The sequence below is a fragment of the Rhinoraja longicauda genome, chromosome 16 (assembly GCF_053455715.1).
Source record: "Rhinoraja longicauda isolate Sanriku21f chromosome 16, sRhiLon1.1, whole genome shotgun sequence".
Taxonomy (NCBI): Eukaryota; Metazoa; Chordata; class Chondrichthyes; order Rajiformes; family Arhynchobatidae; genus Rhinoraja; species Rhinoraja longicauda.
Window position 1 is genome coordinate 9403825 of NC_135968.1, and position 18310 is coordinate 9422134.

The following is an 18310-nucleotide window of genomic DNA, read 5'->3' on the forward strand; positions in this document are numbered from 1 at the left end:
ACCCCTTATTCTTAAACTGTGGCCCCTTGTTCTGGACTCCCCCAACATTGGGAACATGTTTCCTGCCTCTAACGTGTCCAACCTCTTAATAATCCTTATACGTTTCGATATGATCGATAAGATCATTTCACCAAGAAATGAACAGAATTACCATGTTTTCTATTCCTATTCTTCCTTATTTAATCAAAGTACAGGCCATCTCCCCGAAAAACGTGAGCGGACTGAATTTCTAAACCTTCCAAGTTTCTGAAGAAGGGTCTCAACCCCAAACGTCGCCCATTCCTTCTCTCCAGAGATGCTGCCTGACCCGCTGAGTTACTCCAGCATTTTGTGTCTACCTTCGATTTAAACCAGCATCTGCAGTTTTTTTTCCTACAACCAGTGACCCTGATGTACTCACATAGTCATTCTGAGGAAATTAGAACCTTTCTGACAATGGTATTTTCTCTGTAACACTTTCTTCCAAAACACTTTATTTTTCTACTAATCGAGCTGCTCTGTCCCAACTATTCTGCTCTGAAACCTTCTTTGTCCAACAATAAAACTCTCACAAGAGACAAAGGCAAGATTAAACACAAGAGTCTCGACCCGAAACCTCACCCATTCCTTCTCTCCAGAGATGCTGCCTGCCCCGCTGAGTTACTCCAGCATTTCGTGTCAATCTTCGGTTTAAACACAAGGCAAAGCCCATCCTGTGGTTTATATAGGATTGCTGCCCTCATTCATCTGAATAGTGGGAATTAGAATTGAATCCAGCTCTTTGTGTCTGTCTTCGGTTTAAAGCAGCATCTGCAGTTCCTTTCTGCGCTACCCATGGACCTCTCTGTTTCTTAAACGTTGGGATAGGGGTGGGAGAGCAGCTGCTGTTGACATTTAAAACGTAGGTAGACACAAAGTGCTGGAGTAACTCAGCGGGTCAGGCAGTACCTCGGGAGAGAATTCTCCCCCGAGATGCTGCCTGACCCGCTGAGTTACTCCGGCATTTTGTGTCTATCTTTGACTTAAACCAGCATCTGGAGTTTTTTTTCCCCTAGACCTTTAAAACGTAACGCTTACTGCTTCCAGAAGCGCCACCGGTTTTGAGGCAAGCTGCAAACTACATTGAATTGAGTTGTTTTCCTCTGGCTGCCTATTGTACATAATTAAAATCTTGCTGTTTAAATCAGCATGTGGCACTTAGTGCGCTGGCTCAGCAGATATTTTATATACCATATCTCGGAGCTGTGGCAGCAGGGAGCAATAAAGAAGACAAGTTACTATCACCTAATTACAGTTTGGGGATTTATTTTTCCTCCTGTTTGAAAGAGTAATTTTTTTCCCGGTCACTCTGCTCCTGTTCCACTGAAGCCGGGCGAATGAACGAGTTTAAAGAGTACATCCTTGTGTTTTGTGTTTACTCGCTGATGTGAAGTAAATAAACATACATATAAAGTGAAAAGGGTAAAGTCTGAAACGTCACCTATTTCTTTTCTCCACATATGCTGCCTGACCCGCTGAGTTACCCCAGCACTTTGTATCTATCTTCTAAATAGAGCATGATTGGATATAATACCAGGCTAATGAAATTGCAAAGCTTTAATCTTGAGTGAGCAGTGAGCATTTTTGGTGGATAATGTTGCGCTACTTATATTAATGGTCTTCAAATTAATTCAACTGTTGCACAGTAAATGACAATGGTACAATGGTTAACTTTAGGGCGGCACAATGGCGCAGCGGTAGAGTTGCTGCCTTGCAGTGCCAGAGACCCCGGTTCGATCCTGACTACGGGTGCTGTCCGTACGGAGTTTATACATTCTCCCTGTGATTGCGTGGGTTTTCTCCAGGTGCTCCGGTTTCCTCCCACACTCTAAAAACATACAGGTTTGTAGGTTATTTGGCTCTGTAACTTGTCAATTGTCCCTCGTGTGTAGGATAGTGCTAGTGTAGGGTGATTGCTAGATGGCATGGACTCAATGGGCCAAAGGGCCTGTTTCCGCGTTCTATCTCTAAACTCAACTAAACTGACAGGACAGTCTGAAGAAGGGACTCGACCCGAAACATCACCCATTCCTTCTCTCCTGAGATGCTGCCTGACCTGCTGAGTTACTCCAGCACTTTGTGAATAAATACCTTCGATTTGTAACAGCATCTGCAGTTATTTTCGTACCTAAACTGACAGGGTGGATGCTGAAAGGATATTTCACCTCATAGGAGAGTATCGGACATGTAGAGTCAGAATAAAAGATCATATATATATATAAGAAGATAACTGCAGATGCTGGTACAAATCGAAGGTATTTATTCACAAAATGCTGGAGTAACTCAGCAGGTCAGGCAGCATCTCGGGAGAGAAGGAATGGGTGACGTTTCGGGTCGAGACCCTTCTTCAAACTGATGTCAGGGGGCGGGACAAACGAAGGATATAGGTGGAGACAGGAAGATAGAGGGAGATCTGGGAAGGAGGAGGGGAAGGGAGGGACAGAGGAACTATCTAAAGTTGGAGAAGTCGATGTTCATACCACTGGGCTGCAAACTGCCCAGGCGAAATATGAGGTGCTGTTCCTCCAATTTCCGGTGGGCCTCACTATGGCACTGGAGGAGGCCCATGACAGAAAGGTCAGACTGGGAATGGGAGGGGGAGTTGAAGTGCTCGGCCACCGGGAGATCAGTTTGGTTAATGCGGACCGAGCGCAGGTGTTCAGCGAAGCGATCGCCGAGCCTGCGCTTGGTTTCGCCGATGTAAATAAGTTGACATCTAGAGCAGCGGATGCAATAGACAGAATAAAAGATCACTCAATTAAGAAGGAGGTGTCGAGCAATTCCTTGGGGATGGTGCTGGTGTACTAGGGGATCGCTAGTCGGCGCGGACTCGGAGGGTCGAACGGCCTGTTCCTGCGCTGTATCTCCAAAGTCTAAACACAGTTTCAAACTCTTTCAATAATAGGCGTTGGACATGAGGAACACTGCAGGATTGCAGCTCAATATTCTGCGTTAACATGTTAAAATGATAGTTTAGCCCTGGGTTTTTTGAAAGATCAAACAATAAAATGACCTCTGCAGGTTTATTGATTTTTAAGATGCTTCCCAACAGTTTTCATTTTTGCGTTTCATAAAGTTCTCTCACATACAAAGACTTTGCTGTTGACACATTAAAGGAAGATCAAGTGATGATCCATCAGCCGTTTCAGAGAGGCAGTCCCAGGTGCATCTTTGCACATTTGTATGTATTTCTGTCTACATTTTGTGCCTTTGATTGTGGAAATTACAGCCTGGGTTCGGCAACCCAGACGCCCAGGAACGGAGAAGACTGCAAAGAAAATGGTGAACACTGCCCGGTCCATCACAGCCACTGACCTCCCCACTGTCTAATGGATCACAAGAGTCGCTGCCTCGAAAAGGCAGCCAGCTTCATCAGAGACGCACACCCACCCAGGCCACGCTCTCATTCCTCCTCATGACCTACAAAGCCCTCCATAACCCGGCCCCATCCTACCTGACTGACCTCCTCCACAGACACACTCCCACCCGCATCCGCTCTGCTGCTGCTAATCTCCTGCCCCCCCCATCCGGACCAAACTCAGGATCCTGGGGGGGACAGGGCTTTCTCCATCGCTGCTCCCACCCTCTGGAACTCACTACCTCAGACATAGAAACATAGAAACATAGAAAATAGGTGCACCGCCATTCAATATGATCATGGCTGATCATTCAGCTCAGTAGCCTGTACCTGCCTTCTCTCCATACCCCCTGATCCCTTTAGCAAAAAGGGCCACATCTAACTCCCTCTTAAATATAGCCAATGAACTGGCCTCAACTACCTTCTGTGGCAGAGAATTCCACAGACTCACCACTCTCTGTGTGAAGAAATGTTTTCTCATCTCGGTCCTAAAAGATTTCCCCCTTATCCGTAAGCTGTGACCCCTGGTTCTGGACTCCCCCAGCATCGGGAACAATTTTCCCGCATCTAGCCTCTCCAACCCCTTAAGAATTTTATATGTTTCTATAAGATCCCCCCTCAGTCTTCTAAATTCCAGCGAGTACAAGCCCAGTCTATCTAGTCTTTCCTCATATGTAAGTCCCGCCATCCCAGGGACCATCAGAGACCATCAGAGACTCCTCCTCACTCACCACATTCAAAACATCACTGAAGTCTCACTTGTTCAACACCGCCTTCAATCATTGACCGTCGCTCCACCTTATTCATCCTTTTCTGTTCGTTTATTTATTTATCTTTATGTTAGATCTAATATGTAAAGCGTCTTTGGGTTTCTAGAAAAGCGCTATGTAAATGTATTGCATTATTATTATTATTATTATTATTATTATTCCACACCCGCCGCCCGGAAGAAGTTACAGGAGAACAGTGACGTCCAGGTTCAGGAACAACTTCTTCATTACAAACATCAGGCTACTAAACACTGCAATCTACAAATAGGCTCCTAGACCACACAGATTTGGGGGCATTATTGCTTGTTCATTCGTGAAAGTTGCCTTCCACGTACCATTATTATACCATTACAGAGTGACTAGACTCATAGAGTCATAAAGACTTACAGCGTGGAAACAGGCCCTTCATGGATACATAGAAAGTAGGTGCAGGAGTAGGCCATTCGGCCCTTCGAGCCAGCACCGCCATTCGCTATGATCATGGCTGATCATCTAAAACCCGTTCCTGCTTTTTCCCCATATCCCTTGATTCCGTAGCCCTCAGAGCTCTATCTAACTCTCTCTTATAATAATATAATAATAATAAACATTTATTTTTTATAGCGCTTTTCCAAATGCTCAAAGACGCTTTACAATACAGTCAAGACATAAAAACAAACAAACGAACTGTCCTGTCTTGAAAACATCCATTGAATTGGCCTCCACTGCCTTCCGTTGCACAGAATTCCACAGATTCACAACTCCCTGGGTGAAAACATTTTTTCCTCATCTCAGTCCTAAATGGGTTACCTTTATTCTTAAACTGTCACCCCTGGTTCTGGACTCCGTCGACATCGGGAACATTTTTCCTGTATCTACCCTGTCCAATCCTCAAAAAAAATGTTTCTATAAGATACCCTCTCATCCTTCTAAATTCCAGCGAATACAAGCCCAGTCAACCCATTCTTTCATCATATGTCAGTCCCGCCATCCCGGGAATTAACTTGGTGAATCTATGCTGCACTCCCTCAATAGCAAGAATGTCCTTCCTCAAATTAGGAGACCAAAATTGCACACAATATACCAGGTCTGGTCTCACCAGGGGCCTGTACAACTGCAGTCAGATATCCTTGCTCCTAAACTCAAATCCTCTCGCAATGAAGGTCAACATGCCATTCACTTTCTTCACTGCCTGCTGTACCTGCATGCATACGTTCAGTGACTGATGTACAAGCACACACAGGTCTTGTTGCACCTGTTCTTCTCCTAATCCGACACCATTCAGATAATAATCTGCCTTCCTGTTCTTGCCACCAACGTGGATAACCTCACATTTATCCACATTTCGGCCCAACTTGCCCAAGCTGACCAACATGTCCCATCTCGTCTAGTCCCACATGCCTGCATTTGGCCCATGTCCCTCTAAACCCATGTCCCTCTAAACCTGTCCTATCCATGTTACTGTCTAAATGCTTCTTAAACGTCATGACAGTACTTGCCTTAAATACCTCTTCCGGCAGCTCGTTCCATAGACTCTCCACCCTTTGTGTGAAAAGGTTATCCCTCAGATTCCCATTAAATCTTTCCTCCTTCACTTTAAACGTATGTCCTCTGGTTGTCGGTTTCCCTGCTCTGGGCAAAAGGCTATGGGTCTACCCGATCTATTCCTCTCATGATTTTATATATCTCTGTAAGATCAGCCCGTTCCTAAAGGACTCCTAAAGGAGTCATTGCCTGCTTAATCTCCACCAATAGCTCAGACCCCCCCCGAGTCCTGGCAACACCCTTGTAAATCTTCTCTGTACCTTTCAATAGCTTGACAACATCTTTGCTATTGCATGGTGCCCAAAACTGAACACAATACTTTATACGCGTGCGGTCTCACCCGTTGTATTTTATATTGGAAACAGCAAAACAAAAAGGAAACCAGATTCACTTACTTCTCGAAGGAACCCTGAGGTTTGATCTGATAAACAGCAATGAGTTTGCCTGGATTCGAATTACGTAATCTTTTATGGATTCATAATCCAACGTCTTATTTGTCCTGATGACCCCTGTAAGATTGTTGATTTTAAACACCCCTGAAATAACAACACAAATGGCAAATGTATTTATTATTCACACCAAAAACGTAATAACAGATCATACTCATTTATACTAACTTGATTCCTCTCACTTCAGATAGCCCCGGCATTCCCTCTCTCTCTATCCCGCCCCCCACCCAAGTCGCACCAGCCTCTCGTTTTCACCCGACAAACAGCTAACAGTGGCCCGTTTCCTTTATCACCGTTACTTTTTTCCATATCTTTCATTCATTGTTCTTTATCTCCCTACATCATCGCCTATATCTCTCGTTTCCCTGGTCGACACAGAATGCTGGAGTAACTCAGCGGGTCGGGCAGCATCTCAGGAGAGAAGGAATGGGTGACGTTTCGGGTCGAGACCCTTCTTCAGACTGAATCAGTCTGAAGAAGGGTCTCGACCAGAAATGTCACCCATTCCTTCGCTCCTGAGATGCTGCCTGACCCGCTGAGTTACTCCAGCATTTTGGAGTCTGATTCAGTCTGAAGAAGGGTCTCGACCCGAAACGTCACCCATTCCTTCTCTCCTGAGATGCTGCCTGACCCGCTGAGTTACTCCAGCATTTTGTGTCTACCTTCGATTTGAACCAGCATCTGCAGTTATTTTCCTACTCCCTTGTTTCCCTTATCCCTAACCAATCTGTAAAAGGGTCTCGACCTGAAACGTCACCAATTCCTTCTCTCCAGAGATGCTGCCTGTCCCGCTGAGTTACTCCAGGTTTTTGTGCCTGTCTTCATACTAATCTGATTTATATTTTACTTAATTTACAATGATACTATTTACAGCGCCAGAGACCTGGGTTCAATTCTGACTATGGGTGCTGTCTGTATGAAGTCTGCATGTTCTCCCTGTGACGACATGGATTTTTCTCCGGTTCCCCCCACGCATTCCCAATCTCGTTGTACCCCTGTACAATGACAATAAAGATATATTGTATTGTATTGTATTGTATTCCAATCTTCTTTTTATTTTACAACATATCTGTTTGTCTTATTACCTCTCACAAACAGAAGGTGTTTGGCTACCAAGCAGATGTAATATCTGCTTTCCATTAAAATTAATTTTCAGTATCCTCTGTAAAGGGTGAATGTGACGTCAATAACTTGTCCCACAATATTTCAATAAAACTAATGATTTTGGTAATCCTCAAATCTTATACAAGCTTTAACTGATAACTGGGAAGTATCACGGGGAGATACATCAACATCAGCCTGAGGAAGGGTCTCGAACCGAAACGTCACCCATTCCTTCCCTCTGGAGATGCTGCCAATCCCGCTGAATTACTCCAGCATTTTGTGTCGTATATCAAAGACCAGCAGTGCTGGTTTAACTCTGTGGGTCAGGCAGCCTCCCTGGAGAACATGCAGAGGTGATGTTTCATGTCGGGACTCTTCTTCACACTCCAGTTTGTAGAAGGGTCCCTAACCTGAAAAGTCACCTATGCATGTTCTCCAGGAAGGCTGCCTGACACCCGCTGAGTTACTCCAGCACTTTGTGTCTTTTCATCTGCAGTTCAGTGTTTCTACGATTTCACAAAATGCTGGAGTAACTCAGCGGATCAGGCAGCATCTCAGGAGAGAAGGAATGGGTGACGTTTCGGGTCGAGACCCTTCTTCAGACTGATCTCAGGGGGGCGGGACATAGGTGGAGACAGGAAGATAGAGGGAGATCTGGGAAGGAGGAGGGGAAGAGAGGGACAGAGGGACTATCTAAAGTTGGAGAAGTCGATGTTCATACCACTGGGCTGCAAGCTGCCTTTCTTTCTATGATGATCAGCACTGAATGGTTATCGGTATTCTCATTCACTGCCTGGACTGTAATTCACAGAGGCAGATCACCCACCACCTTTGAAACCATGTTTCCATCATGTTAATTGTGTAGAGAATAGTGTGGGTTCACAAAAGAGTAAGAGTAATTACCGGACATGATTGTAATCTTGTGAGGATAAGAACGAGAAGGCAGACCATTATCTGAATGGTGTCAGATTAGGAAAAGTGGAGGTGTAACGAGACCTGGGTGTCCTTGTACATCAGTCACTGAAAGTAAGCAAGCAGGTACAGCAGGTCATGAAGAAAGCAAATGGCATGTTGGCCTTCGTAGTGAGAGGATTTGAGTATTGGAGCAAGGAGGTCCAACTGCAGTTGTACAGGGGCCTGGTGAGAACGCACCTGGAGTATTGTGTGCAGTTTTGGTCTCCTAATTTGATCTCGGAAAATACCCACGCAGATCACAGGGAGAACGTACAAACTCCATACAGACGGCGCCCGTAGTCAGGATCGAACTCGGGTCTCCGGCGCTGCATTCGCTGTAAGGCGACAACTCTACCGCTGCGCCACCGTGTCATCTGGAGGGCCTACTTCTTCGTTTTCTCCCCCTCTGCCTCTCCTCCCACATCCCAAAGATGTGTGGGTTTCTAGGTGAATTGGACCTCTGTAAATCGCTCCTTGTGCGTAGAGAGTGTTAGCACGGTGGCGAAGTGGTAGAGTTGCTGCCTTTCATCGCTTGTAGCGCCGGGTTCGCTCCTATGGGTGCTGTGACCTGCGTGGGTTTTCTCCGAGATCTTCGGTTTCCTGCCACACTCCAAAGACCTACAGGTTTGTAGGAAAATTGGCTTGGTGAATGTAAAAAAGATTCTCCCTAGTGTGTGTAGAGCAGTATTAATATTCGGAAATCTCTGGTCGGCGCGGACCCGGTGGGCCGATTGGGCCTGTTTCCGCGCTGCATCTCAAAACTAAACTACAACTAAACTACTGTATGGGGAGAAAGGAACCGCAGATGCTGGTTTAGTCCGAAGGTGGTCACAAAATGCTGAGGTAACTCAGGCAGCTTCTCCGGGGAGAAGGGATGGGTGACATTTCGGGTCGAGACCCTTGTTCAGACTATTACGTGATGTGGCATGAGGTCCGGTAATCTTGCAACGGACAAGGGTGAAAACACTGACATTCAAATTCACAAATGTTACAACATTATTCATCTCAGAGATCTCTTACCAGCATCATTTCCTGCTATAATTGAATACACCACGGTTTGATTGATGGCAGCTGCTAATACAGTTTCAACCACAGTTCCAACTGGAGCCTTTTCACTTACAGGTGGAGGCCTGAAAGACAAGAAAAATGTTCGAGGCTGAGCAAAGCTGCAACAAATCAACAGAAGTCGTGCCAAGCAAATTTCAGGCTGCCAAATATTACAGATGTCCACCGATATATTTGGCGGCCGTGCTCAGTTTGGTCTTTTATCCGAGTTGGCTGATAAATCTTATGCTCGTCGGAGTCCTGTAAAGACTAGGGTGGCATGGTGGCGTTGATGCCTTACTGTGTCGGACACCCGGTTTCGATCCCGACTACGGGTGCTGTCTGTACAGAGTTTGTACGTTCTCCCCGTGACCTGCGCGGGTTTTCTCTGAGATCTTCGGTTTCCTCCCACACTCCAAAAGACATACAGGTTTGTAGGCTAATTGGCTTGGTATAAGGGTAAATTGTCCCTAGTGTGTGTAGGGTGGCGTTAATGCGCGGGGATCGCTGGTCTGTGCGGGCTCGGTGGGCCGAAGGGCCTGTTTCCGCGCTGTATCTCTAAACTAAACTACAAATATTACACGTCAATGGAGATAAAGTGAAACCACACCTGTCTTCGCAACCAGTTAATGGTCGATAGCTATGTTTATAGACAGATGGAAATGACTTTGCAAGGAGCATTTCTTTACTATGAAGACATTGGAACATATTGAGCAATTCTTGAAGATAGACACAAAATGTTGGAGTAACCCAGCAGGACAGGCAGCATCTCTGGAGAGAAGGAATGGGTGATTTTTTCGGGTTGAGACCCTTCTCCGACTCGTCGGGGAAACGAGAGACCAGTCTGAAGAAGGGTCTCGACCCGAAACAATCACCCACTCCTTCTCTCTACAGATGCCGATGCCTGTGCCGATGAGTGACTCCAGCATTTTTTTTTTGCCCTTCTTCGATTTAAACCGGCATCTGCAGTTCTTTACCTACACATTGAGTAGTTCTTTGTTCCCTCACACAAAGCTAACCTCCAATGTTGTTGGGAGGCTTGTGTGAAATCTAGTCGGGGCTCCAGTGGACAGTCAGGTTTGTTCTGGAAACCTGTGAGGAGGTCTTGGACATTGAACTTCCAACCACTGGAAGCCAACAGTTCCATTTAGAACAGTTTTTGACCCAGAGTGGGAGAATCAGGAGCCAGGGCACACGGTGAGGGGGAAAAGATTAAATAGGAACCAGAGGTGCACCTTTTCTACACAAAGGGCGTTAGGTATTTGGAACGAGCTGCCAGAGGTGGTTGTTGAGGCGGTTACTAACACAGCATTCCAACAATATTTGGATAGGTACATGGATTGAATATGCTTAGAGGGACATGGGCCAAACGCTGCCAGGCGGGACTAGTGCAGATGGGGCATGTTGGTCAGCTTAGGCAAGTTGGGCCAAAGGGCCTGTTGCCATGGTGTATGACTCTACGACGTCCATGCCGACCATAATGCCCCATCTGCTAGTCCCGTTTGTCCATGTTTTTTGCCATGTCCCTCTAAACCTCCCTATCCATGTATCAGTGAAGTCAAATTGAGTTTATTGTCATGTGCACATATGCGGTGAGGTAGAGGTACACTAAACGTCTTGTTGTGGACGTTCAGCAAAAGCAAACAAGATCCAACCTCATATATATATTTTCAATTTGGCACTGAGGGATGAGAAAGGGGGGGATAGACATTTGATTCTGTTTCTGATCCGATTCGGGGAAATGTGTAACATTGCAGATTTGCTTTTAATAACTGCTGGAAGTGGGAAGTTACATAGAAAATAGGTGCAGGAGTAGGGCATTCGGCCCTTCGAGCCTGCACCGCCATTCAATATGATCATGGCTGATCATCCAGCTCAGTAACCTGTACCTGCCTTCTCTCCATACCCCCTGATCCCTTTAGCAAAAAGGGCCACATCTAACTCCCTCTTAAATATAGCCAATGAACTGGCCTCAACTACCTTCTGTGGCAGAGAATTCCACAGACTCACCACGCTCTGTGTGAAGAAATGTTTTCTCATCTCGATCCTAAAAGACTTCCCCCTTATCCTTAAGCTGTGACCCCTGGTTCTGGACTTCCCCAACATCGGAAACAATCTTCCCGCATCTAGCCTCTCCAACCCCTTAAGAATTTTATATGTTTCTATAAGATCCCCCCTCAGTCTTCTAAATTCCAGCGAGTACAAGCCCAGTCTATCCAGTCTTTCCTCATATGAAAGTCCCGCATATGTGTTCCACCTGCCCCTCCAGACTGCCCTGCCGTTTCACGTGATCATGGCTGATCTGATCCGAGCCCCAACTCATTCTCTCTGCCAGTTCCCCACAACCTTCAACCCACTGAATGGTTTCATCTCCACTGTCAATACTTCAAATGAGCTGGGCTCCACAGCCTTGTTTGGTGGCGGCACGGTGGCGCAGCAGTAGAGTTGCTGTCTTGCAAGGCCGGAGACTGACTAAGTTCGATTCTGACTAAGGGTGCTTGTCCGTATGGAGTTTGTACGTTTTCCCCCTGACTGCGTGGGTTCCCCCCCTCGAGATCTTCGGCATCCTCCCACACTCCAAAGACGTGCAGGTTTGTAGGCTACTTGGCTAGATGTCAAATTGTCCCTAGGGTAGTGTGTGTCAGCCTGCGCTAATCTGAGGGGATCACTGCGGACTCGGTGGGCCGAAGGGCCTGTTTCTGCACTGTATCTCTAAACTAGACTAAACTAAACTAAACTCTCCTTACAGCAAATCCCATCTAATCTAGGCAGCATTTTGATAAATCTCTTCTGCATCCACTCCAAATCTTCCACATCCTTCATCCTTCATCCTTCATTCAACACTCCAAATGCGGCCTAACCAAAGTCGGTTTTAGCCTGGTCGAGTAATAAAATTTAGACAACTCAATAAATTGGCAATTCCGCTGATTTAATTCATATTCCAGCCTTCAAATAATTAATTGACACCTAATTCACTTACCCTGAAGTATTTAGCGTCGATTTCTCTGATTTTAGTCCTGGAAAGGAGCTAAACGGTAAGAACCTTATTGCAAAATGCAAATTACTTTAGCAGAATAATTTGAAATATTTGAATACTTTGAAGTATTCACTTGGAAAGTTTGAAACATGGGAGATAATTGTGTTTGATATCCCACATCAAAAAACCAATAAAGGATATTTTAAAAGTCCTGCTCGAAAAAGTTTGGGGAAAATGATCTTAAACATTATCCAAACGGTTATTTCAAAAACCTAATCACAACGTAAGCTTTGCCTCAACCAGAACCCCTGTAAGAAATACCTCTTCTAAATTACAAGCACAGGTGGACAACCAATTTTCCGGCACCCTTGGAGTTTTTCTAGAATATCCGTTTTTCCAGACCAACAGAGGTCACGGCCTCCGAGAGGAGTCCAACGGTACCGGAAAGGCCGAGATACCGGCCCGCAAAGTCGGCCTCGGAAGTCGGCTATGGGGACGGATCTGCCTGCTCCGACCGGGCCGGAGTTCCAGAACCCTGGCTGCAGGGGGCAGATTCGATCCGCCAATCGGCCGCGGAAGTCCCGATGAGGTCAAGATCGGGCTCCTCGCCCGTCCTAGGCGCCACATTTTTGAAGGGGGGGGGGATTTCGAGTGCGCTCTCGTGGTCCTGTCCGGATTAAAGGATATGCCGGACCTTCAGTTGCCAGAAATTCGGTGGTGGACTTGTAATTACTCTTTTCAAGCATCATGCCCTTATCTATATATCTCCCACTCCCCTGACATACCGGTTGCTCAAAACTTTAACTCCCCCTCCCAGTCCCACACTGACCTTTCTGTCCTGGGCCTCCTCTGTTGCCAGGGTGAGGCCCAGCGCAAATTGGAGGAACAGCACCTCATATTTCATATTGGGCAGCTTACACCCCAGCGGTATGAACATTGACTTCTCTAACTTCACGTAGCCCCTTGCTTTCCCACTCTCTTCACCCCCTCCACCTTTCCAGTTCTCTGTCCAGTCTTACTGTTTCCGACTACATTTTCTCTCTGTACCGCCCACTCCCCTGACATCGGTCTGAAGAAGGGTCTCGACTTGTGCCCTCACCCATTCCTTCTCTCCAGAGATTCTGCCTGTCCCGCTGAGTTACTCCAGCATTTTGTGTCTATGCCAATCATTGATCATTTTCGTTCTCTCCGAGAGTGATAGATATATATTTTTTCCTGCCAAATTGATCAGTATAAACTTTTATCAATACATTTGAGACATACGATTCTTCGGGCTGTCACAGACTTTGACATGGTTGTCATTAGACTGAAGGTAGACACAAAATGCTGGAGTAACTCAGCGGGACAGGCAGCGTCTCTGGAGAGAAGGAATGGGTGACATTTTAGGGTCAATAGTCAATAGTCAATAGTCAATAGTCGTTTATTTGTCACATACACATAAATGTGTAGTAAAATGAAACATTACCCGCAGTTGAACAATAAGACCAATAAGATTAATCAATAAAAATGCAATAACACATACAATCACAACTAACACCAAACAAAAAGAAACATCCATCACAGTGAGTCTCCTCCAGTCCCTCCTCACTGTGATGGAAGGCCAAAATGTATTTTTCTCTTCCCTGCCGTCTTGTCCCGCGGTCAGGCTGTTGGAGTTGCCACGTCGGGGCGGTCGGGGCTCCCGATATTGAAGCCGCCGCTGGGCGGTGAAAGGTCAACGGCCTATTTCAGGCCGCGCCGGACGGTGAAAGGTCCGTGGCGGGCCGACCCAAGCCCCGCGATTCGGGGCGGGCGAACACGCTGCCTCTGCCGTTGCCGGAGCTCCCGATGTCGAGACCCTTCATCAGACTGAAGAAGTCATTGGACTGAACTGCTGGCAGAGAATTCAACGGAGATGTCAGTTCGGGTAATCCAGTCCATAACGAGCTGCAAATGGGCATCTCCCAGGTAGTCACCTGCACCTTTGAACACCACTCGGCCGACAAGCGTTCAAAGAAATCGAAAACTATCGATTGCTGGGAATTAGAGTCATAGAATCATACAGCACGGAAACAGGCCCTTCGACCCAACTTGCCCACGCCGGACAACATGTCCCAGCTAGACTAGTCCCACCTGCCCGTGTTTGGCCCATATCCCTCTGAAGCTACCTTATCCATGTGCTGTCCAAATGTCTCTTACTACGGCCATGCTGGCCTGAACACGTCTGATCTCAGAAGCTAAACAGGCTCAGGCCTGGTCAGTACTTGGATGGGAGACCGCCTGGGAATACCCAGGTGCCATAGAGTATTGGCTGGAAGCAAAAGAGAATGATGGAATTTACATAAAAACTGACCTGTTCGTGAACATTAACTCTGTCTCTTAAATGTTATGGAAGTACCTGCCTCAACTATCTCCTCTGGCAGCTCCTTCCATACACCCACCACCCTTTCTGTAAAAAAGGTGCCCCTTAGGTACCTATTAAATCTATGGCCCCCTGATCTTAAACCTATGGTTCTCGATTCCCTTACCATCCTTTCTGTAAAAAAGTTGCCCCTTAGGTTCCTATTAAATCTATGCCCCCCTCATCTTAAACCAATGGTTCTCGATTCCCTTACTCTGGGGAAAAGACTGTGCATTTACCCGATCTATTCCTCTCATGATTTTGTACACCTCTACAAGATCACCTCTCATCCTCCTGCGCTCCAAGGTATAACATCCGACCGAGCCTGCCTGACCTCTCTCTATAGCTCGGCCCCTCGAGTCCAGCCAACATCCCCGTAAATCTAAATTACATTCTTCCTTTTACACAGAAATTCAATGTGCCCTTGCGTGGAATCGTAAAAAAAGAGGCAGTAAAGATCCTGCTTCAAAGAAACCTCATCAGTCACTGACTGGAACCGCGGGGGACCAGCTGCAACAGAAAACAAAAAGCTTGACTGTCAAGTGCTCCCTTAAGTCTTTGGAGTAAAACGTGGACAGCAGCAGTTATTGGCATTTCTGCCTGTTTAATTAAATTTTTAATTGAAAGAATTGACTGCCTCAATAAAGTTGTTGAGAGCCCACCGCTGCACGAGGAATGAGACCAGAGACGTTTCTATTTCAGAAAGCAGTCAGAAAGGCAAAATCTCACTCAACAAGGAGAATGGGGTTGAGAGGGAAAGATAGATCAGCCATGATTGAATGGCGGAGTAGATTTGATGGCCTAATTCTGCTCCTAGAACCTATGAACTCCTGAAAAGACAACCCAGTTAAAATGGTCTTGAGAGTGCAAACTTGATGACATGAATAAACCATTACAGTTCACCAAAGAGAAAATTGAGCAGCTAACTTGGAGGAGTAGAAATTTAATTTAACATTACAGGACGGGGTGAAATTGAGTATAGCGGAGATAATTTGTCGCGCTGGGGAAAGATGATGTAACCCAGCATGTGTCTGATTAGAGCCAGCAACATCAGGGTCCCACACTTTCATTTCACTCCTGCCATCATGAAAAAGGTGCCGTCGGTAAACCGTGACCACCATGTTTCAAGAACAGCTTCTTCCCATCAACCATCTTGAACATGACAAGCATCAACTAAACGGTGAACTAAGAACTACCTTCGGCTGCACTAAGGACTTGGAGCTCTTTTTTGCACTAATATTGGGGTTTTGTAAGTTATTTTTTTTGTTCATTATGTTATCTACGTGTACCCTGTTTGCAGCCCTTTAGACTTTACTTTAGACTTTAGAGATACAAAAAGCAAAACAGGCCTTCGGCCTACCGAGTCTGCTCCAACTATCGATCACCCCGTACACTAGCACTATCCTACACACTAGGGACAATTTACAATTTTACCAAAGCCAATTGACCTACAAACCTGTACATCTTTGGAGTGTGGAAGGAAACATAGAAACATAGAAAATAGGTGCAGGAGTAGGCCATTCGGCCCTTCGAGCCTGCACCGCCATTCAATATGATCATGGCTGATCATCCAGCTCAGTAACCTGTACCTGCCTTCTCTCCATACCCCCTGATCCCTTTAGCCACAAGGGCCACATCTAACTCCCTCTTAAATATAGCCAATGAACTGGCCTCAACTACCTTCTGTGGCAGAGAATTCCACAGACTCACCACTCTCTGTGTGAAGAAACCGGTGCACCTGGAGTACACTTGTTCACGGGGAGGAGGTACAAAGTCCGTACAGACAGCACCCGTAGTCAGGATGGAACCCGGGTTTCTGGCGCTGTGGGGCAGCAACTCTACCGCTGCGCCACCGTGCCGCTCACAGGCCTGTTGTGCTGCTGCAAGTTAGAATTTGATTGTAGACACAAAAAGCTGGAGTAACTCAACGGGACAGGCAGCATCACTGGAGAGAAGGAATGGGTGACGTTTCGGGTCGAGACCCTTCTTCAGGGTCAACCTGTAAACCTGCATCTGCAGTTCCCGATGCCCCATTTTTTTAACAAAAGAAAGGGGTTGATTATAAAACATCTGACTATAGAATGGCAATGGGAGGACAAAATGTGTAGGAAAGAACTGCAGATGCTGGTTTAAATCGAAGGTAGACACATCATGCTGGAGTAACTCAGCGGGACAGGCAGCACCTCTGGAGAGAAGGAATGGGTGACAAATGTAAAAATTGTCCCTGGTGGGTGTAGGATAGTGTTAATGTGCGGGGATCGTTGGGCGGCGCGGACTCAGTGGGCCGAAGGGCCTGTTTCCGCGCTGTATCTCTAAATGAAAATGAAAAATGCTGGAGCAACTCAGCGGGTCAGGCAGCATCTCTGGAGAAAAGGAATAGGTGACGTTTCGGGTCGAGACCCTTCTTCAGACCGAGTCAGAGGAGAGTGACACTAAAGATATGAAGAGGTATAAAGAACAAATGAATGAAAGGTACAATGTAGCTCTCCCCTGACTCACTGCCTGATGAAGAAGGGTCTCGACCCGAAATGTCACCTATTCCTTTTGTCCGTTTGCTCCGACCTCCTTTTGTGGCAGCACTGTAGCACAGCGGCACAGTTGCTGCCTTACAGCGCTTACAGCTCCAGAGACCCGGGTTCGATCCTGACCACGGGCGCTGTCTGTACGGAGTTTGTACGTTCTCCCCCGTGACCTGCGTGGGTTTTCTCCGAGATCTTCGGTTTCCTCCCACACTCCAAAGACGTACAGGTTTGGAGGCTAATTGGCTTGGTATCAATGGAAAAATTGTCCCCAGTGTTGTGTCAATGTGCGGGGATCGCTGGTAGGGCACAGAGTCGGCGGGTCTGAGGGGCCTGTTTTCCCCGCTGCATCGCTAAACTAAGCTAAACTAAAGAAAAAGATGCTGCCTGACCCGCTGAGTTACTCCAGCATTTTGTGTCTATGTTCGGTGTAAACTAGCTTCTGCAATTCCTCCCTGCACAATAATCCATGTGGCTGAATTCAAAATCTGAATGCGTCCTTGCACCTCATCAATGCCACGTAGAAAGCACCACAGAATGTTCTTACTGTGAATAAATAACCACAATACTCCACGAAAAACTGCATAACTAAAGGCAGAGAGCCCTGGAATTATGAGGCAGATTGACAAGTTTTTTACATCCACTTTATTTTGTTGCACACATAAACACACAAATATATATATATATATATTTGTAAACAACAATTTTTTACTGAAGTGAATATTTTGAACAAGTAGCTATCTGCTGTTAATGGAGGCCAATCTTCCCAAATAATATCAATTGCTTGAAAGCTATAAGTGCGAGATAAAACGTAGTACAAAAAATCGCAAATGCTGAAAATCTGAAGCATGAAGGTTGGCTCACCTAGTCCACGCCAACAAGGGCTCTCCACCCTTGGGAAGGAAGGTACAGCTGGTTTAAGCAGAGGATAGACACATAAAGGTGGAGTGACTCAGTGGGTCAGACAGCACCTCTGGAGAAAAGGAATAGGTGACGTTTCGGGTCGAGACCCTTCTTCAAACACCGTTCCTTGGTCATATGTTGCCGGGCCTGCTCTGTTCTGGCCTCCAATTCCCTCCCCCCGCTACTTTCAGTCTGAAGAAGGGTCCCGACCCGAAACGTCACCCACCCTTTTTCTCCGGAGATGCTGCCTGACCCGCTGAGTCACTCCGCAACTTTCCGTCCATCTCCATCAATTGATCAGCCGTACACA

General features: G+C 46.4%; 1 protein-coding gene and 1 pseudogene across 1 annotated transcript in view; one reads left to right on the top strand and one right to left on the bottom strand.

Annotated features, from left to right (window-relative positions):
• The window catches only part of pcdh15b (protocadherin-related 15b), a 1128636-nt gene that overhangs the window by 109031 nt on the left and 1001295 nt on the right, over window positions 1–18310 (bottom strand). The window contains exons 27-28 of the mRNA XM_078413191.1: window positions 9198–9307; window positions 6066–6206 (exon numbers count right to left, since the gene is read on the bottom strand). Of these exons, the coding sequence (XP_078269317.1) occupies window positions 6066–6206; window positions 9198–9307 (251 nt within the window). The remainder of the gene's footprint in view (window positions 1–6065; window positions 6207–9197; window positions 9308–18310) is intronic.
• On the top strand, window positions 14374–14483 carry LOC144601521 (5S ribosomal RNA; annotated as a pseudogene).